This window comes from Ranitomeya variabilis, chromosome 2 (assembly GCF_051348905.1).
Source record: "Ranitomeya variabilis isolate aRanVar5 chromosome 2, aRanVar5.hap1, whole genome shotgun sequence".
Lineage (NCBI taxonomy): Eukaryota > Metazoa > Chordata > Amphibia > Anura > Dendrobatidae > Ranitomeya > Ranitomeya variabilis.
In genome coordinates this window covers 180,026,794-180,047,872 of record NC_135233.1, presented here as the reverse complement: position 1 = coordinate 180,047,872, position 21,079 = coordinate 180,026,794, and the positions used below count along the sequence as shown (strand labels likewise).

Sequence of the window (21,079 nt, the reverse complement as noted above, 5' to 3'; positions counted from 1 at the left end):
CTGGTTTTTCAAGTGTCGTTAAGCCTCTAACGGATTTGACTAAGAAGGGTGCTGATGTTTCCAATTGGTCCTCGGCGGCTGTGGAGGCCTTTCGGGAACTTAAGCACCGCTTTTCTTCTGCTCCTGTGTTGCGTCAACCTGATGTTTCACTTCCTTTTCAGGTTGAAGTTGATGCTTCAGAGATCGGAGCGGGGGCGGTTTTGTCGCAGAGAGGTTCTGATTGCTCGGTGATGAGACCATGTGCGTTCTTTTCTCGAAAATTTTCGCCCGCCGAGCGAAATTATGATGTTGGTAATCGAGAACTTTTGGCTATGAAGTGGGCCTTTGAGGAGTGGCGTCATTGGCTTGAGGGTGCTAGGCATCAGGTGGTGGTCTTGACTGATCACAAGAATCTGATTTATCTTGAGTCAGCCAGGCGTCTGGATCCTAGACAGGCGCGCTGGTCGTTGTTTTTCTCCCGATTTAATTTTGTGGTCTCATATCTACCAGGTTCAAAAAATGTGAAGGCAGATGCCCTTTCTAGGAGTTTTGAGCCTGACTCCCCTGGTGATTCTGAGCCTACGGGCATCCTTAAGGATGGGGTGATATTGTCTGCTGTCTCTCCAGACTTGCGACGTGCTTTGCAGGAGTTTCAAGCGGATAGGCCTGATCGTTGTCCGCCTGGGAGACTGTTTGTTCCAGATGAGTGGACCAGTAGAGTCATCTTGGAAGTTCATTCTTCTGTGTTGGCAGGCCACCCTGGAATCTTTGGTACCAGAGATTTGGTGGCCAGGTCCTTCTGGTGACCTTCCCTGTCTCGGGATGTGCGTACTTTTGTACAGTCTTGTGGTGTTTGTGCTCGGGCCAAGCCTTGTTGTTCTCGGGCTAGTGGATTGTTGTTGCCCTTGCCTATTCCGAAGAGGCCTTGGACACACATCTCTATGGACTTTATTTCGGATCTCCCGGTTTCTCGGAAAATGACCGTCATCTGGGTGGTGTGTGACCGTTTTTCTAAAATGGTTCATTTGGTACCCTTGCCCAAGTTGCCTTCTTCATCGGAGTTGGTTCCTCTATTTTTTCAAAATGTGGTTCGTCTACATGGTATCCCGGAAAACATCGTTTCTGACAGGGGATCCCAATTTGTGTCTAGATTTTGGCGGGCGTTCTGTGCCAGGATGGGCATTGATTTGTCTTTTTCGTCTGCTTTCCATCCTCAGACGAATGGCCAGACAGAGCGTACTAATCAGACCTTGGAGACTTATTTGAGGTGTTTTGTGTCTGCTGATCAGGATGACTGGGTCGCCTTTTTGCCGTTGGCGGAGTTTGCCCTTAATAATCGGGCTAGTTCTGCCACTCTGGTTTCTCCTTTCTTCTGCAATTCGGGGTTTCACCCTTGTTTTTCATCTGGTCAGGTGGAATCTTTGGATTGTCCTGGAGTGGACACTGTGGTAGATAGATTGCACCAGATTTGGAGTCATGTGGTGGACAACTTGAAGTTGTCCCAGGAGAAGACTCAGCAGTTTGCTAATCGTCATCGTCGTGCTGGTAATCGTCTTCGCGTTGGGGACTTGGTGTGGTTATCTTCTCGTTTTGTCCCTATGAGGGTCTGTTCTCCTAAGTTTAAACCTCGGTTCATAGGTCCTTATAAGATTTTGGAGATTCTTAATCCTGTATCGTTTCGTTTGGACCTACCGGCATCTTTCACTATTCATAATGTCTTCCATCGGTGTTGTGAAATTGGATTTTGGGCTCCCCCGGTGGCCACTGGTGGAATTGAACTTGTGTGCATCATCCCCTCTGTTCACCTGTTCCCATCAGGATGTGGGAGTCGCTATTTAACCTTGCTCCTCTGTCATTTCCATGCCGGTCAACATTGTAATCAGAAGCCTTTCTGTGCATGTTCCTGCTTCTAGACAACTCCCAGCTAAGTCTGACTTTTGTCCTTGTTTGTTTTTTGCATTTTGTTCCAGTTCACAGCTGCAGTTTCGTTTCTGTGTCTGGAAAGCTCTTGTGATCTGAAATTGCCACTCTGATGTTATGAGTTAATACTAGAGTCTTAAAGTAATTTCAGGATGGTGTTTTGATAGGGTTTTCAGCTGACCATGAAAGTGCCCTTTCTGTCTTCCTGCTATCTAGTAAGCGGACCTCGATTTTGCTAAACCTATTTTCATACTACGTTTGTCATTTTCATCTAAAATCACCGCCAATATATGTGGGGGCCTCTGTCTGCCTTTCGGGGAAATTTCTCTAGAGGTGAGCCAGGACTGTATTTTCCTCTGCTAGGATTAGTTAGTCCTCCGGCTGGCGCTGAGCGTCTAGGGATAAAACGTAGGCACGCTACCCGGCTACTGTTAGTTGTGCGGCAGGTTTAGTTCATGGTCAGTTTTAGTTTCCATCCTTCCAAGAGCTTGTTCTTATGTATGCTGGGCTATGTTCTCTTGCCATTGAGAACCATAACAGTTTGACCGGCCCACAAAGGGTTAAATTAATTGGCAGAGAAAGGAGAGAAAAAAGAAGTCTGCTGAAAATTTTTTTTTTTTCCTTCAGTTCTGAGTGTGCTTTCAATTAATCACTTGCAAGTCTGCCTATATTGCAGCCTTCCTCTCTCTCTCTCCTTCTAATCCTGGAATGGCTCTGTGTTCACCTGTTTAAAATGGATATTCAGAGTTTAGCTGCAGGTTTGAATAATCTCACCATGAAAGTTCAAAATTTACAAGATTTTGTTGTTCATGTTCCTATATCTGAACCTAGAATTCCTTTGCCTGAATTTTTCTCGGGGAATAGATCTTGCTTTCAAAATTTCAAAAATAATTGCAAGTTGTTTTTGTCCTTGAAATCTCGCTCTGCTGGAGATCCTGCACAGCAGGTCAGGATTGTGATTTCCTTGCTCCGGGGCGACCCTCAAGATTGGGCTTTTGCATTGGCTCCAGGGGATCCTGCGTTGCTCAATGTGGATGCGTTTTTTCTGGCCTTGGGGTTGCTTTATGAGGAACCTCATTTAGAGCTTCAGGCGGAAAAAGCCTTGATGTCCCTATCTCAGGGGCAAGATGAAGTTGAAATATACTGCCAAAAATTCCGTAAATGGTCTGTGCTTACTCAGTGGAATGAGTGCGCCCTGGCGGCGAATTTCAGAGAGGGTCTCTCTGATGCCATTAAGGACATTATGGTGGGGTTCCCTGTGCCTGCGGGTCTGAATGAGTCCATGACAATGGCTATTCAGATCGATAGACGTCTGCGGGAGCGCAAACCTGTGCACCATTTGGCGGTGTCTACTGAGAAGACGCCAGAGAATATGCAATGTGATAGAATTCTGTCCAGAAGCGAACGGCAGAATTTTAGACGAAAAAATGGGTTGTGCTTTTATTGTGGTGATTCAACTCATGTTATATCAGCATGCTCTAAGCGTACTAAGAAGCTTGATAAGTCAGTTTCAATTGGCACTTTTCAGTCTAAGTTTATTCTATCTGTGACCCTGATTTGTTCTTTATCATCTATTACCGCGGACGCCTATGTCGACTCTGGCGCCGCTTTGAGTCTTATGGATTGGTCCTTTGCCAAACGCTGTGGGTATGATTTAGAGCCTCTTGAAACTCCTATACCTCTGAAGGGGATTGACTCCACCCCATTGGCTAGTAATAAACCACAATACTGGACACAAGTAACTATGCGAATTAATCCGGATCATCAGGAGATTATTCGCTTTCTTGTGCTGTATAATCTACATGATGTGTTGGTGCTTGGATTGCCATGGCTGCAATCTCATAACCCAGTCCTCGACTGGAAAGCTATGTCTGTGTTAAGCTGGGGATGTAAGGGGATGCATGGGGACGTACCTTTGGTTTCCATTTCATCATCTATTCCCTCTGAGATTCCTGAATTCTTGTCTGACTATCGTGACGTTTTTGAAGAACCTAAGCTTGGTTCATTACCTCCGCACCGGGAGTGCGATTGTGCCATAGATTTGATTCCGGGTAGTAAATACCCTAAGGGTCGTTTATTTAATCTGTCTGTGCCTGAACATGCTGCCATGCGAGAATATATAAAGGAGTCCTTGGAAAAGGGACATATTCGTCCTTCGTCATCTCCCTTAGGAGCCGGTTTTTTCTTTGTGTCTAAGAAAGATGGCTCTTTGAGGCCGTGTATTGATTATCGGCTTTTGAATAAAATCACGGTTAAATATCAATATCCGTTGCCACTGCTGACTGATTTGTTTGCTCGCATAAAGGGGGCCAAGTGGTTCTCTAAGATAGATCTCCGGGGGGCGTATAATTTGGTGCGAATTAAGCAGGGGGATGAGTGGAAAACCGCATTTAATACGCCCGAGGGCCACTTTGAGTATTTGGTGATGCCTTTTGGCCTTTCAAATGCCCCTTCAGTCTTTCAGTCCTTTATGCATGACATTTTCCGTGATTATTTGGATAAATTTATGATTGTGTATCTGGATGATATTCTGATTTTTTCGGATGACTGGGACTCTCATGTCCAGCAGGTCAGGAGGGTTTTTCAGGTTTTGCGGTCTAATTCCTTGTGTGTGAAGGGTTCTAAGTGCGTTTTTGGGGTGCAGAAGATTTCCTTCTTGGGATACATTTTTTCCCCCTCTTCCATCGGGATGGATCCTGTCAAGGTTCAGGCTATTTGTGATTGGACGCAACCCTCTTCTCTTAAGAGTCTTCAGAAATTTTTGGGCTTTGCTAACTTTTATCGTCGATTTATTGCTGGTTTTTCTGATGTTGTTAAACCATTGACTGATTTGACTAAGAAGGGTGCTGATGTTGCTGATTGGTCCCCTGCTGCTGTGGAGGCCTTTCAGGAGCTTAAGCGCCGCTTTTCTTCCGCCCCTGTGTTGCGTCAGCCTGATGTTGCTCTTCCTTTTCAGGTTGAGGTCGACGCTTCTGAAATCGGAGCTGGGGCGGTTTTGTCGCAGAGAAGTTCCGACTGCTCCGTGATGAAGCCTTGTGCTTTTTTTTCTCGTAAATTTTCGCCCGCCGAGCGGAATTATGATATTGGGAATCGGGAGCTTTTGGCCATGAAGTGGGCTTTTGAGGAGTGGCGTCATTGGCTTGAGGGGGCTAGACATCAGGTGGTGGTATTGACCGACCACAAAAATTTAATTTATCTTGAGTCCGCCAGACGCCTGAATCCTAGACAGGCGCGCTGGTCGTTGTTTTTCTCTCGGTTTAATTTTGTGGTGTCATACCTACCGGGTTCTAAGAATGTTAAGGCGGATGCCCTTTCTAGGAGTTTTGAGCCTGACTCCCCTGGTAATTCTGAACCTACAGGTATCCTTAAGAATGGAGTGATATTGTCTGCCGTTTCTCCAGACCTGCGGCGGGCCTTGCAGGAGTTTCAGGCGGATAGACCTGATCGTTGCCCACCTGGTAGACTGTTTGTTCCTGATGATTGGACCAGTAAAGTCATTTCTGAGGTTCATTCTTCTGCGTTGGCAGGTCATCCTGGAATCTTTGGTACCAGGGATTTGGTGGCAAGGTCCTTCTGGTGGCCTTCCCTGTCACGAGATGTACGAGGCTTTGTGCAGTCTTGTGACGTTTGTGCTCGGGCCAAGCCTTGTTGTTCTCGGGCTAGTGGATTGTTGTTGCCCTTGCCTATCCCGAAGAGGCCTTGGACGCACATCTCGATGGATTTTATTTCGGATCTTCCTGTTTCTCAGAAGATGTCTGTCATCTGGGTGGTGTGTGACCGTTTCTCTAAGATGGTCCATTTGGTTCCCCTGCCTAAGTTGCCTTCTTCTTCCGAGTTGGTTCCTCTGTTTTTTCAAAATGTGGTTCGTTTGCATGGTATTCCGGAGAATATCGTTTCTGACAGAGGAACCCAATTCGTGTCTAGATTTTGGCGGGCATTCTGTGCTAGGATGGGCATAGATTTGTCTTTCTCGTCTGCTTTCCATCCTCAGACTAATGGCCAGACCGAGCGGACGAATCAGACCTTGGAGACATATTTGAGGTGTTTTGTGTCTGCAGATCAGGATGATTGGGTTGCTTTTTTGCCTTTAGCGGAGTTTGCCCTCAATAATCGGGCCAGCTCTGCCACCTTGGTGTCTCCTTTTTTCTGTAATTCGGGGTTTCATCCTCGATTTTCCTCCGGTCAGGTGGAATCTTCGGATTGTCCTGGAGTGGATGCTGTGGTGGAGAGGTTGCATCAAATTTGGGGGCAGGTAGTGGACAATTTGAAGTTGTCCCAGGAGAAGACTCAGCTTTTTGCCAACCGCCGGCGTCAGGTTGGTCCTCGGCTTTGTGTCGGGGACTTGGTGTGGTTGTCTTCTCGTTTTGTCCCTAGGAGGGTTTCTTCTCCTAAGTTTAAGCCTCGGTTCATCGGCCCGTACAAGATATTGGAGATTCTTAACCCTGTGTCCTTCCGTTTGGACCTCCCTGCATCTTTTTCTATTCATAATGTTTTTCATCGGTCATTATTGCGCAGGTATGAGGTACCGGTTGTGCCTTCCGTTGAGCCTCCTGCTCCGGTGTTGGTTGAGGGCGAGTTGGAGTACGTTGTGGAAAAAATCTTGGACTCCCGTGTTTCCAGACGGAAACTCCAGTATCTGGTCAAATGGAAGGGATACGGTCAGGAGGATAATTCTTGGGTGACTGCCTCTGATGTTCATGCCTCCGATCTGGTCCGTGCCTTTCATAGGGCTCATCCTGATCGCCCTGGTGGTTCTGGTGAGGGTTCGGTGCCCCCTCCTTGAGGGGGGGGTACTGTTGTGAAATTGGATTTTGGGCTCCCCCGGTGGCCACTGGTGGAATTGAACTTGTGTGCATCATCCCCTCTGTTCACCTGTTCCCATCAGGATGTGGGAGTCGCTATTTAAAGGGGTTGTCCACTACTTTCAATTAACCCCCCAATGTATCCCCCCGGGGCCCCTGATGAATTGTGTGATTACCTTCCGTTGCCGTTTTCGCCTGTGAGCGGCGCAGTAGCGGCGGCTGAGTCCGGGTCACGTGATCCCCAGGCTGCAGCCGCCGCTTATTTCCGCCGACGTCACGTCAATTTCCAGGCTCTGGAAATTGACGTGACGTCAGCAGCAGGCGTGTCCCAGCCGCACAGTCAGCAGTCACTCAAGAGTGACTGGGCTGTGGGCTGCCTGCGGGGCTGTGCTAGGGGCGGGCGGGACTTGCTGGGGGCGGGGCTAGGCAGGGAATACACGATGTGATGTGCGGGGCTCTGCGTGCCGGCTCCGGTATGTGCGGGCCGGCGCCGGTATGTGCGGGCAGCGCCGGCCCGCACAGCCCCGGCCCGCACATACCGGCGCGGCATGCAGAGCCCCGGCCCCGCTGCCTGCGGGGCTGTGCTGGGGGCGGGCGGGGCTGTGCATGTGCTGGGGGCGGGGCTAGGCAGGGAATCCTCGATGTGATGTGCGTGGCTCTGCGTGCCGGTGCCGGTATGTGCGGGCGGCGGCGCCGGCCATCACATGCTGGCACGCAGAGCCACGGTCCGCACGTACCGGCGCCGCCCGCACATACCGGCATGCAGAGCCCCAGTGTCTCTGTGCAGGCATCGTCCGATGGGACTACAAGTCCCATCGGGCTCTACCTGCTACAGTGACAGTGAGTGACACATTAGCCAATGATGGGACAGTAGTAGTCCCATCATCCGGCTAATGTGTTGAATGTAAAAAAAAAAAACACATATACAGTACATACACACATACAGAACATGCGCCATGCGACGATGTGCAGCATGCGACAACATGCGCCATGCGACAACATGCGCCATGGGACAACATGCAGCATGCGACAACATGCGCCATGCGACAACATGCAGCATGCGACAACAAGCGCCATGCGACAACATGCGCCATGCGACAACATGCAGCATGCGACAACAAGCGCCATGCGACAACATGCGCCATGCGACGACGTGCAGCATGCGACGACATGCAGCATGCGACAACATGCGCCAACATGCACCATGCGACAACATGCACCATGCGACGACGTGCAGCATGCGACAACATGCCCATGCGACAACATGCGCCATGCGACAACATGCAGCATGCGACAACATGCGCCATGCGACAACATGCGCCATGCGACGACATGCAGCATGCGACGACATGCGCCAACGTGCAGCATGCGACAACATGCACCATGCAACGCCATGCGCCATGCGACGACATGCAGCATGTGATGACATGCGACGACATGCAGCATGCGACAACATGCGTCATGCGACAACATGCGCCATGCGACGACATGCAGCATGCGACAACATGCAACATGTGACTTCATGTGACATGCCACATACAGTACATACATACAACATACATACAGTACATATAACATAGAGTACATACTCACCATCACTTGTCACTTTGATCCCCGAAGCCATTGTCATCTGTAAAAAATATTAAAATAATAAACAAACACTATACTCCCTGATCCGCAGAAATCCAATTAAAACGAGTGTCCCACGACGATCTCCCGTAGAGAGCAGGAGCATCAGGTGATGCAACCACTCTCTAGGGGCTCCAGGAACACAATGAGGGGAGGAAGGTATCCTTCCACAATGTATTCCTCACAATGTATTCCTACGCCCCTGTGAGAAAATAGTCCCTAGTCTCACTTTATGGTATGCTGTATGAGAAAGTTCCCACGCAGCTTTTTGCCATAAAGTGAGACCAGTGTATAGTAACCTCAGTGATGCACTGCAGGAGCCATTGTCCTTAAATACGTGGCACGTGGCACTTACATACGTGGCACTTATATACGTGGCACGTGGCACTTGCATACGTGGCACTTATATACGTGGCACTTACATACGTGACACTTACATACGTGGCACTTACATACGTGGCACTTACATACGTGGCACATGGCACTTAGATACGTGGCACGTGGCACTTACATACGTGGTACTTATATACGTGGCACGTGGCACTTAAATACGTGGCACTTACTTAAATACGTGGCACGTGGCACTTACATACGTGGCACTTATATACGTGGCACTTACATACGTGGCACTTATATACGTGGCACGTGGCACTTGCATACGTGGCACTTATATACGTGGCACTTACATACGTGACACTTACATATGTGGCACTTACATACGTGGCACATGGCACTTAGATACGTGGCACGTGGCACTTACATACGTGGTACTTATATACGTGGCACGTGGCACTTACATACGTGGCACTTACTTAAATACGTGGCACGTGGCACTTACATACGTGGCACTTATATACGTGGCACGTGGCACTTACATACGTGGCACTTATATACGTGGCACGTGGCACTTGCATACGTGGCACTTATATACGTGGCACTTACATACGTGACACTTACATACGTGGCACGTGGCACTTACATACGTGGCACTTACATACGTGGCACATGGCACTTAGATACGTGGCACGTGGCACTTACATACGTGGTACTTATATACGTGGCACGTGGCACTTGCATACGTGGCACTTATATACGTGGCACTTACATACGTGACACTTACATACGTGGCACGTGGCACTTACATACGTGGCACTTACATACGTGGCACATGGCACTTAGATACGTGGCACGTGGCACTTACATACGTGGCACTTACTTAAATACGTGGCACGTGGCACTTACATACGTGGCACTTATATACGTGGCACGTGGCACTTACATACGTGGCACTTATATACGTGGCACGTGGCACTTACATACGTGGCACTTACATACGTGGCACGTGGCACGTGGCACTTACATACGTGGCACTTATATACGTGGCACTTACATACGTGGCACTTATATACGTGGCACGTGGCACTTACATACGTGGCACTTACATACATGGCACTTACATACGTGGCACTTACATACGTGGCACGTGGCACTTACATACGTGGCACTTATACACGTGGCACTTACATACGTGGCACTTACATACGTGGCACTTACATACGTGGCACTTACATACGTGGCACTTAAATATCGTGGCACTATGTCATAAAATGTTCATTACACGGTTAGGGGTGAGGTTATAGGGGTAGGGTTAGGGTTTGGATCCCTTTATCACCCTGATGGTGGTGGGTGGTTTTTCAGTGTTTTTTCTGTTTTTTTTTTTCTATAAAAACACATGCGTTTTTAACGCAAACAAACGCGCGCGTTCAAAAACGCATGCGTTGCCGAAAACGCGTCAAAACGCATGTGAAAAAACGCATGCGTTTTTAATGTTAAGTATAGGAAAAAAACGCATGCGTTTTTTAGCGCTAAAACGCAGCGTCCAAAAACGCAAGTGTGAAACCAGCCTCAGTGCCGGAATTGGCGCATCTAAGGCTACATTCACATTTGCGTTGTGCGCCGCAGCGTCGGAGACGCAACGCAAACAAAAATGCAACAAAACGCACGCTAAAACGACGCATGCGTCCTTTTTGGCCGAAAGTTGGACGCAAAAAAAATGCAACTTGCTGTGTCCTCTGCGCCCAACGCTTGCGGCCAAAAAAACCCATGCGTCGCAAAACGCAGCACAATGCATGTCCATGCGCCCCCATGTTAAATATAGGGGCGCATGACGCATGCGGCGACGCTGCGGCGCCGAACGCTAATGTGAACGTAGACTTACAGATGCGCCATTTCTGGGGTGGCTGCGGACTGGTATTTGTAGCCGGGGGGGGGGGACCAATATCCATGGCCCCTCTCTAGGCTATGAATATCAGCCCGCAGCTGTCTGCGTAGCCTTTCTGGCTATAAAATATAGGGTGACCCCACGTCATTTTTTTTGGGGGGTCCCCCTATTTTAATAGCCAGTAAAGGCTACGCAGACAGCTGCGGGCTGATATTCATAGCAGGCTACAAATATTGGCCTCGGCCGTCGGCTTTCCCCCTCTGGCACAGAAAATTGCGCGGGAGCCCACGCCATTTTTTTCAGTTTTTTATTAAATTAAACGCTCATTAAGCCCTGTTTCACACTTGCGTCGGCACGGGTCCATCGCTATGCGTTGGGCCGACGTACCGACGCACGTTGTGAAATTTGTGCACGTCGTGTGCAGCGGATGCAGTTTTTCAACGCATCCGCTGCCCATTCTGAAGTCCGGGGAGGAGGGGGCGGAGTTTTGGCCGCGCATGCGCGGTAGAAAATGGCAGACGTGACGGATGTGCCAACGGTCCGCCAAAACACGACGCATCCGTTGCACGATGGACGCGACGTGTGGCCATCCGTCGCGATCCTTCACTAATACACGTCTATGGGTAAAAAACGCATCCTGCGAGCACATTTGCAGGATCCGTTTTTTTCCCAAAAAGACGGATTGCGAAAAACGCAAGTGTGAAAGTAGCCTTATAGAAACATCGGCCTTTCTATTATATATCTATGAATATATCTATCTATAGATATATTTATCTATAGATATATCTATAGATACATAGATGTATCTATCCATATATTTGGGTGCTTTCACACATCAGGTTTTTGCCGTGAGGCACAATCCGGCGAGTTTTGAAAAAAACGGATCCATTTTTTTCCGATGATCCATCTTTTTCTCATAGAGTTTCATCCGTTTTTTGCCGGATCCGTCAAAAAAAGCTGTTTCCGCCGGATGGAAAACACATACAGAGGAACGTTTTTTCTGTCCGGCGAAAAAACGCACAGCGACGGATCCGGCAAAAAAAGTATGAAACTGAGCTGTGAAATGATGAATCCGGCCTTGGAATCCGTTTTTTCATGCATGTTTCCATTCAAATCATGCACATTTTCCGTTTATTTACTTATTTCCAAAAACGGCATTAAAACCGCGCATAAACCGCACCAAAAAAAGCATCAAAACTGCACCAAAAACTGCATCAAAACTGCACCAAAAACTGCATCAAAACCTGGTGCAGTTTCGCAGTTTTGGTGCGGTTTTGATACAGTTTTTGGTGCGGTTTTGATGCAGTTCTTGGTGCGGTTTCGGTGCGGCTTTTTCCGCAGCATGTGCACAAGTCTGCGGCTCCCATAGACTTACATTGGTTGTACACTACACTGCGGATTTGATGCAATTCAGTGCAGCAAAAAACGCTGCGGATCTGCAATCAAATCCACAATGTGTGCACACAGCCTTAGCATTTAGTGAACCTAGCCAAAAAGCCAAGCAAAAAACAAGCGTGGGATTGCACTTTTTTTGCCATTTCATTGCACTTTGAATTTTTTTCACATTTCCTGCTACACGACATGCTAAAACCAATGATGGCGTTCAAAAGTAGAACTTGTTCCGCAAAAGATAAGCCCTCACATGGCCATACTGACGGAAAAATTATGGCTCCGGATAGAAGGGGAGCGATAAACGAAAACAAAAAAGCTCCAGGGGGTGAAGGGGTTTAGAAACATGGATATGGACATACCTATGGAAATAGACATAGATATATATCTGTATGTATCTATCTATCTATCTATCTATCTACTATCTATCTATCCCTCTATCTATCTGTGTGTAATGGAGTGTGGGTTGGACAAATGTAAAACAGGAGGTTGGACAGAAATGACATCACAAATCTTTTTGAAGCTAGAGGAGGGAGAGGAGGGAGGGGTTGGGGTGTGTTTTGGAGTGGGTGTGCTAGGTTCAGGCTTAGTAGCAGTGCAATGCATCATGGAACTTGTAGTATTAGAGCACAATGACTCAGGAGAAAGGAAGTTGTCGATTAACTCCATGAGAGCTGAATCCAGCACTAAAATGTGCTGCTACAGCATGATAAAAGATAATATTGCTAAAATAAACACAGTAGATGTTTTCAGTGGCACATAATAGCAAGATTTATGAAAGAAAAAAAAAAAGGTTATAGTAGTGGACAACTTCTTTAACCTTGCTCCTCTGTCATTTCCATGCCGGTCAACATTGTAATCAGAAGCCTTTCTGTGCATGTTCCTGCTTCTAGACAACTCCCAGCTAAGTCTGACTTTTGTCCTTGTTTGTTTTTTGCATTTTGTTCCAGTTCACAGCTGCAGTTTCGTTTCTGTGTCTGGAAAGCTCTTGTGATCTGAAATTGCCACTCTGATGTTATGAGTTAATACTAGAGTCTTAAAGTAATTTCAGGATGGTGTTTTGATAGGGTTTTCAGCTGACCATGAAAGTGCCCTTTCTGTCTTCCTGCTATCTAGTAAGCGGACCTCGATTTTGCTAAACCTATTTTCATACTACGTTTGTCATTTTCATCTAAAATCACCGCCAATATATGTGGGGGCCTCTGTCTGCCTTTCGGGGAAATTTCTCTAGAGGTGAGCCAGGACTGTATTTTCCTCTGCTAGGATTAGTTAGTCCTCCGGCTGGCGCTGAGCGTCTAGGGATAAAACGTAGGCACGCTACCCGGCTACTGTTAGTTGTGCGGCAGGTTTAGTTCATGGTCAGTTTTAGTTTCCATCCTTCCAAGAGCTTGTTCTTATGTATGCTGGGCTATGTTCTCTTGCCATTGAGAACCATAACACATCGGTCTTTGTTGCGGAGGTACGAGATACCGGTTGTTCCTTCTGTTGAGCCTCCTGCTCCTGTGCTGGTGCAGGGTGAATTGGAGTATGTTGTGGAGAAGATTTTGGACTCTCGCATTTCCAGACGGAGACTTCAATATTTGGTTAAATGGAAGGGATACGGTCAGGAGGATAATTCTTGGGTGACTGCCTCTGATGTTCATGCCTCTGATTTGGTTCGCGCCTTTCATAGGGCTCGTCCAGATCGCCCTGGTGGTTCTCATGAGGGTTCGGTGCCCCCTCCTCAAGGGGGGGGTACTGTTGTGAATTCCGTTTGTGGGCTCCCTCTGGTGGCTACTGGTGGTACTGGTTGACTTCGGTCTTCTATCTCCAGTGCACCTGTTCCCATCAGGAAATGGGAGTTTCCTATATAGTCTGGCTTCTCACTCATTTACTTGCCGGCTATCAATGTTACCAGAGCTCCTCTGTTACTTGCTACCTGCTCCAAGTCTGCTGAGTCAGATAAGTTTGATCATTTGTACCTTTTGTCCAGCGTGCATTTATATTAATCTTGCTGCTGGAAGCTCTAGTGAACTGAAATGACCACTCCGGTGTCATGAGTTGATACCGGAGTTTAAAGTCATTTCAGGATGGTATTTTGTAGGGTTTTGAGTTGACCGCGAAGTCCACTTTTGTATTTTCTGCTATCTAGTTAGTGGGCCTCTCTTTGCTGAACCTGTATTCATACTGCGTATGTGTTTTCTTCTTAACTAACCGTCATTATATGTTGGGGGCTACTATTACTTTGGGGTTTTCTCTGGAGGCAAGCCAGGTCTGTGTTTCCTCTGGTAGGGGTAGCTAGATCTCCGGCTGGTGCGAGACGTCTAGGGATAAAACGCAGGTACGTTCCCCGGCCACTGGTAGTTGTGCGTTAGGTTCAGCATCGCGGTCAGCTTAGATTCCATCTTCCTAGAGCTAGTCCTGTTTTTGCCTATGTCCCTGCCATTGGGAATCATGACACTTATCATACTGTGTCTTCCACTTATTCGTAAGCATACAACACCCTTGCCACACACCTTGGGAGCCCTGGGGACCCCACTTCACCTGTGGGAAGCGTCACCATCATTGCTGCAACAACATCCCCCAGAGGACCCCTTTAAAGCAGCGTCGGCCCCCCTATTAACCGAACACCACAGATAGCTTCACGCCAGACTTTACCACAATTCCCCTTAAAAGACCTTTCCCCATTTAATTGGATGCCCAGGGCCAAGGACCGGGTCGCAGCCACCGTGACAGCCCCTTTAACCCCTTAATCCCATATGACGTACTATCCCGTTGAGGTGACCTGGGACTTAATTCCCAGTGAGGGGATAGTACGTCATATGCGATCGGCCGCGCTCACGGTGGCAGCGAGGCCGATTGCGGCCGGGTGTCAGCTGACTATCGCAGCTGACATCCAGCACTATGTGCCAGGAGCGGTCACAGACCGCCCCTGGCACATTAACCCCTGGCACACTGCGATCAAACATGATCGCAGTGTTTCGGCGGCATAGGGAAGCATCACGCAGGGAGGGGGCTCCCTGAGACCCTCGGAGAAACACGTTGTGATCGCATTGCTCCGAGGGTCTCCTACCTTCTTCTCCCTGCAGGCCCCGGATCCAAAATGGCCACGGGGCTGCATCCGGGTCCGGCCGGGAGGTTGCTTACCAGGGCCTGCTCAGAGCAAGCGCTGGTAAGCCTGCAGCCCTGCATGTCAGATCGCTGATCTGACACAGTGCTGTGCAAAGTGTCTGATCAGCGATCTGACCCCATAACATGATGCTCCCCCTGGGGCAATGTTGTAAAGTAAAAAAAAATATTCACATGTGTAAAAAAAAAAAAAAAAATCCTAAATAAAGAAAAAAAAATATTGTTCCCATAAATACATTTCTTTATCTAAATAATAATAATAAAAAAGTACACATATTTAGTATCGCCGCGTCCATAATGATCCCACCTATAAAACTGTCCTGCTAGTTAACCCCTTCAATGAACGCGTAAAAAAAAAAAAAACGAGGTAAAAATCAACGCTTTATTATCATACCGCCAAGCAAAAAGTGGAATAACACGCGATCAAAAAGATAGATATAAATAACCATGGTACCGCTGAAAACATCATCTTGTCCCGCAAAAAATGAACTGCCATACAGCATCATCAGCAAAAAAAGAAAAAAATTATAGTCCTCAGAATAAAGTGATGCAAAAATAATTATTTTTTCTATAAAATAGTTTTTATCGTATAAAAGTGCCAAAACATAAAAAAAAATATAAATGAGGTATCGCTGCAATCGTACTGACCCGAACAATAAAACTGCTTTATCAATTTTACCAAACGCAGAACGGTATAAACGCCCCCCAAAAGACATTCATGAATAGCTGTTTTTTGGTCATTCTGCCTCACAAAAATCGGAATAAAACGCGATAAAAAAAAACACGTGCCCGAAAATGTTACTAATAAAACTGTCAACTCGTCCCGCAAAAAACAAAACCTCACATGACTCTGTGGATCAAAATATGGAAAAATTATAGTTCTCAAAATGTGGAAACGCAAAAACTATTTTTTGCAATAAAAAGCGTCTTTTAGTCTCTGACGGCTGTCAATCATAAAAAGCCGCTAAAAAAAGCTATAAAAGTAAATCAAATCCCCCTTCATCACCCCCTTAGTTAGGGAAAAATAATAAAATTAAAAAAAAAGTATTTATTTCCATTTTCCCATTAGGGTTAGGGTTAGGGCTAGGGTTAGGATTAGGGCTAGGGTTAGGATTAGGGCTAGGGTTAGGATTGGGGCTAGGGTTAGGATTAGGGCTAGGGTTAGGATTAGGGCTAGGGTTAGTGCTAGGGTTAGGGCTAGGTTTAGGGGTAGGGTTAGGGGTAGGGTTAAGGCTAGGGTTAGGGCTTGGGTTAGGGCTAGGGTTAGGGTTGGGGCTAGGGTTAGGGTTTCAGTTAGAATTGGGGGTTTCCACTGTTTAGGCACATCAGGGGCTCTCCAAACACGACATGGCGTCTGATCTCAATTCCAGCCAATTCTACATTGAAAAAGTAAAACAGTGCTCCTTCCCTTCCGAGCTCTTCCGTGTGCCCAAACAGGGGTTTACCCCAACACATGGGGTATCAGTGTACTCAGGACACATTGGAAAACAACTTTTGGGGTCCAGTTTCTCCTGTTACCCTTGGAAAAAAAACAAAACTGGGGCTAAAAAATAATTTTTGTGGAAAAAAAAGATTTTTTATTTTCACGGCTCTGCGTTATAATCTGTAAGGGGTTCAAAGTTCTCGCAACATATCTAGATAAGTTCCAGGGGGGGTCTAGTTTCCAATATGGGGTCACTTGTGGAGGGTTTCTACTGTTTAGGTACATTAGGGGCTCAGCAAATGCAATGTGATGCCTGCAGACCAATCCATCTAAGTCTGCGTTTCAAATGGCGCTCCATCCCTTCCAAGCTCTGCCATGCACCCAAATGGTGGTTCCCCCACATATGGCATATCAGCGTACTCAGGACAAATTGGACAACAACTTTTGGGGTCCAATTTCAACTGTTAATCTTGGAAAAATACAAAACTGGGGGCTAAAAAATAATTTTTGTGGAAAAAAAAAGATTTTTTATTTTCACGGCTCTGCGTTATAAACTGTAGTGAAACACTTGGGGGTTCAAAGTTCTCACAACACATCTAGATAAGTTCCTTGGGGGGTCTAGTTTCCAATTTGGGGTCACTTGTGGGGGGTTTCTACTGTTTAGGTACATTAGGGGCTCTGCAAACGCAATGTGACGCCTGCAGACCATTCCATCTAAGTCTGCATTCCAAATGGCTCTCCTTCCCTTCCGAGCTCTCCCATGCGCCCAAACGGTGGTTCCCCCCACATATCGGGTTTCAGCGTACTCAGGACAAATTGCACAACAACTTTTGGGTCCAATTTCTCCTGTTACCCTTGGGAAAATACAAAACTGGGGGCTAAAAATCATTTTTGTGGGAAAAAAAAAATAATTATTATTTTCACGGCTCTGCGTTATAAACTGTAGTGAAACACTTGGGGGTTCAAAGCTCTCACAACACATCTAGATTAGTTCCTTAGGGGGTCTACTTTCCAAAATGGTGTCACTTTTTTTGGGTTTCAATGTTTAGGCACATCAGTGGCCCTTTAAACGCAACATGGCGTCCCATCTCAATTCCAGTCAATTTTGCATTGAAAAGTCTAATGGCCCTCCTTCCCTTCCAAGCTCTGCCATGCGCCCAAACAGTGGTTTACCCCCACATATCGGGTATCAGCGTACTCAGGACAAATCGTACAACAACGTTTGGGGTCCAATTTCTTATCTTACCCTTGGGAAAATAAAAAATTGTGGGTGAAAAATCATTTTTGTGAAAAAATATGATTTTTTTATTTTTACGGCTCTGCATTATAAACTTCTGTGAAGCACTTGGTGGGTCAAAGTGCTCACCAAACTTCTAGATAAGTTCATTAGGGGGTATACTTTCCAAAATATTGTCACTTGTGGGGGGTTGCAATGTTTAGGCACATCAGTGGCTCTCCAAACACAACATGGCGTCCCATCTCAATTCCTGTCAATTTTGCATTGAAAAGTCAAATGGCACTCCTTCGTGTCTGAGCTCTGCCATGCGCCCAAACAGTGGTTTACCCCCACATATGGTGTATCATCGTTCTCAGGACAAATTGTACAACAACGTTTGGGGTCCATTTTCTCCTGTTACCCTTGGTAAAATAAAACAAATTGGAGCTGAAGTAAATTTCTTGTGAAAAAAAGTTAAATGTTCATTTTTATTTAAACATTCCAAAAATTCCTGTGAAATACCTGAAGGGTTAATAAACTTCTTGAATGTGGTTTTGAGCACCTTGAGGGGTGCAGTTTTTAGAATGGTGTCACACTTGGTTATTTTCTTCATATAGACCCCTCAAAATGACTTCAAATGAGATGTGGTCTCTAAAAAAAATGCTGTTGTAAAAATGAGAAATTGCTGGTCAAATTTTAACCCTTATAACTCCCTAACCAAAAAAATGTTGGTTCCAAAATTGTGCTGATGTGAAGTAGGCATGTGGGAAATGTTACTTATTAAGTATTTTGTGTGAAATCTCTCTGTGATTTAATTGCATAAAAATTCAAATTTGGAAAACTGTGAAATTTTCAAAATTTTTGCCAAATTTCCATTTTTTTCACAAATAAACGCAGGTAGTATCAAAGAAATTTTACCACTTTCATGAAGTATAATATGTCACGAGAAAACTATGTCAGAATCACCAGAATCCGTTGAAGTGTTCCAGAGTTATAACCTCATAAAGGGACAGTGGTCAGAATTGTGAAAATTGGCCTGGTCATTAACGTGCAAACCACCCTTGGGAGTAAAGGGGTTAACAGGCTTCACAGCGTGCTCTTGAGTCGGATGGTGAGGAGGTCGGGCTAAATATTGACCTCCTCATCGATCTGATCAGAAAGAGGGAGCTGCTGTGGAACATGGCTGACCGCCGCCACGCTGATGTCATTGTGACCCATCGGCTCTGGGAGCAAATCTGGACCTCGATGTTCGGTCCCAGAATCAAGCACGTAAGTACAGTATACACAGTTCAGTTATGTTGATGGATTTAAAGTATTGTATCCTAACCAATTTGTGTTTCTCCTTTTTTTACAGGTGAGTGGATTGTCAAGCGGTGGCGGTTGATCAGGGATTGCTTCAAGAAGGAGTTCAACAAAGAGATGCGGGCCCTGAGTGGATCTGGAGGACGCAGGAGCAGATATAAATATGCCCAAGCCCTGTCGTTCTTCAGGTCAACGATCTTGAGCCGAAGGTAAATATTACCCACCACATTTAATAACCAATGTTTTACATGTCTAACCCTCTTTTGCTGTTTCAGCCGGGCTATGCAATATCAGTATATTAATTATATTTTCTTTTCTTTTTGTTCCACAGCACCGTCGGCAGCACTCGGGAGCCTGCAGCAGAGTTGAACCCTTCTGCGGCGATCCCTCAGGAGTCCGCCACCGCGGGACACTTCGACAGTCCCGGCCCCTCTGCACCTTCCCAGCCTTCCCTCACATCTGATCTCTCGGTCCCATCCACCAGCGCTGGAGCATCCTGGCCGGCTGCATTGCATGAATCTGCTGGTGAGGATATAGCTTTTCCTTTACCCCACCCCTCTGATGCTGCCACCTCTACTACACCTGTGGCTTTGGGGTGGCAGCGCCAGATGGTTCTTGCACCTGAATGCATCCTTCCAGAACTGTCTCAAAGTTTTGTCCGGGCAAATGGATGCTGGTTTCAATTTGGTAAATAAAAGCATTCTCGAGTTGCATACACTTCTGCTATGGATGCATTCAGAAGCAAGTCAATCACTGAACCACATTTTTTTCCGGTCGGTACTCGAGCGCATGGATAAGCTATCTCCTGATCAGCAGATGCAAGTAATGCAATTGTGCCAGTCTACTCTAGCGCTTGTTACCTCTCAAGCCACCACACCTGCCCCCCCTCCTGCACCTGCCCCCCTCCAGCCACTGTCCCTCTCTCCAGCCACTACCATCATCCTGACATGTACCAGCATCCTGCCCTGTACCAGCATCCTGCCTGTGCCCCGTCCCAGCATCCTGACCCGTACCAGCATCGTGCCCGGTCCCAGCATCCTGACCCTTACCAACATTCTGCTCATGCCCAGTCCCAGCATCCTGACCCGTACCAACATCCTGCCCCATACCAGTTCCCAACAACATCTTCCGCGCCTCCTCTCCCTGCCACTACCACCAGTCTCCTTCACCCATCATGTCACTATCCCAACCCTTTTCTCCACCCATCACCTCTTCTGCCTCCCAATCCATCAACTACACCCCTTCATCATTTCAAATTCCAAATCCAACTTCCAGTTTCCTGTCCACCCTTTCACTTTCCTTCTCCACCTCTTCACCACTACCTACTGATCCTTCACCACCACCACTGTTGTGAATTCTGCTCTTGGGCTCCCTCCGGTGGTTATAAGTGGTAGTGCTGCTGTCTTTGGATCGCAGCATTCATCAGGTGTGTCCACTTATTGCAATTCTGACTGGGCTATTTAGTCTTGCTTGACCCTTTAGTCAGGGCCAGTTGTCCATTGTTCCTGGAGGATTCACATCTCTGCCTGGTCTCTCCTGCTTTGCTGTTCATTTCAACAAAGATAAGTTCTGGCCTTGTTTTTTGCAGCCCACATGCTGTGGGCCTTTTTGTTCAGTTCTTTTTCATGTTTTGTCTTGTCCAGCTTGGTCTGTATAAGGATTTGTTCAGCCAAGCTGGTATCTCTGGAGATGCAGATATACCCTCCATATCTTTAGTTAGATGTGGAGATTTTGTATTTTCTGTGGTGAATATTTTTTAGTGTTTTAATACTGACCGCATAGTACTCTGTCCTATCCTTTCTATTTAGCTAGAAGTGGCCTCCTTTGCTAAATCCTGATTTCAGTCTGCGTATGTTATTTCCCTCTCCTCTCACAGTCAATATTTGTGGGGGGCTGTCTATCCTTTGGGGATTTTCTCTGAGGCAAGATAGTTTTCCCTTTTCTATCTCTAGGGGTATTTAGTCCTCCGGCTGTGTCGAGATGTCTAGGGAGTGTTAGGTACATTCCACGGCTACTTCTAGTTGCGGTGTTAAGTTCAGGGTCTGCGGTCAGTACAGGTACCACCTTCTCCAGAGTAGGTCTCATGCTGC

General features: G+C 46.8%; 1 protein-coding gene across 1 annotated transcript in view; it reads left to right on the top strand.

Annotated features, from left to right (window-relative positions):
• LOC143804798 (uncharacterized) overlaps nucleotides 1-20,376 on the top strand; it is a 58,607-nt gene extending 38,231 nt beyond the window's left edge. Inside the window, exons 2-3 of the mRNA XM_077283247.1 lie at nucleotides 19,042-19,198; nucleotides 19,321-20,376. Coding sequence (XP_077139362.1) covers nucleotides 19,042-19,198; nucleotides 19,321-19,684 — 521 coding nt within the window. The 3' untranslated portion in view covers nucleotides 19,685-20,376. The remainder of the gene's footprint in view (nucleotides 1-19,041; nucleotides 19,199-19,320) is intronic.
• Nucleotides 20,377-21,079: the final 703 nt, after the last annotated feature.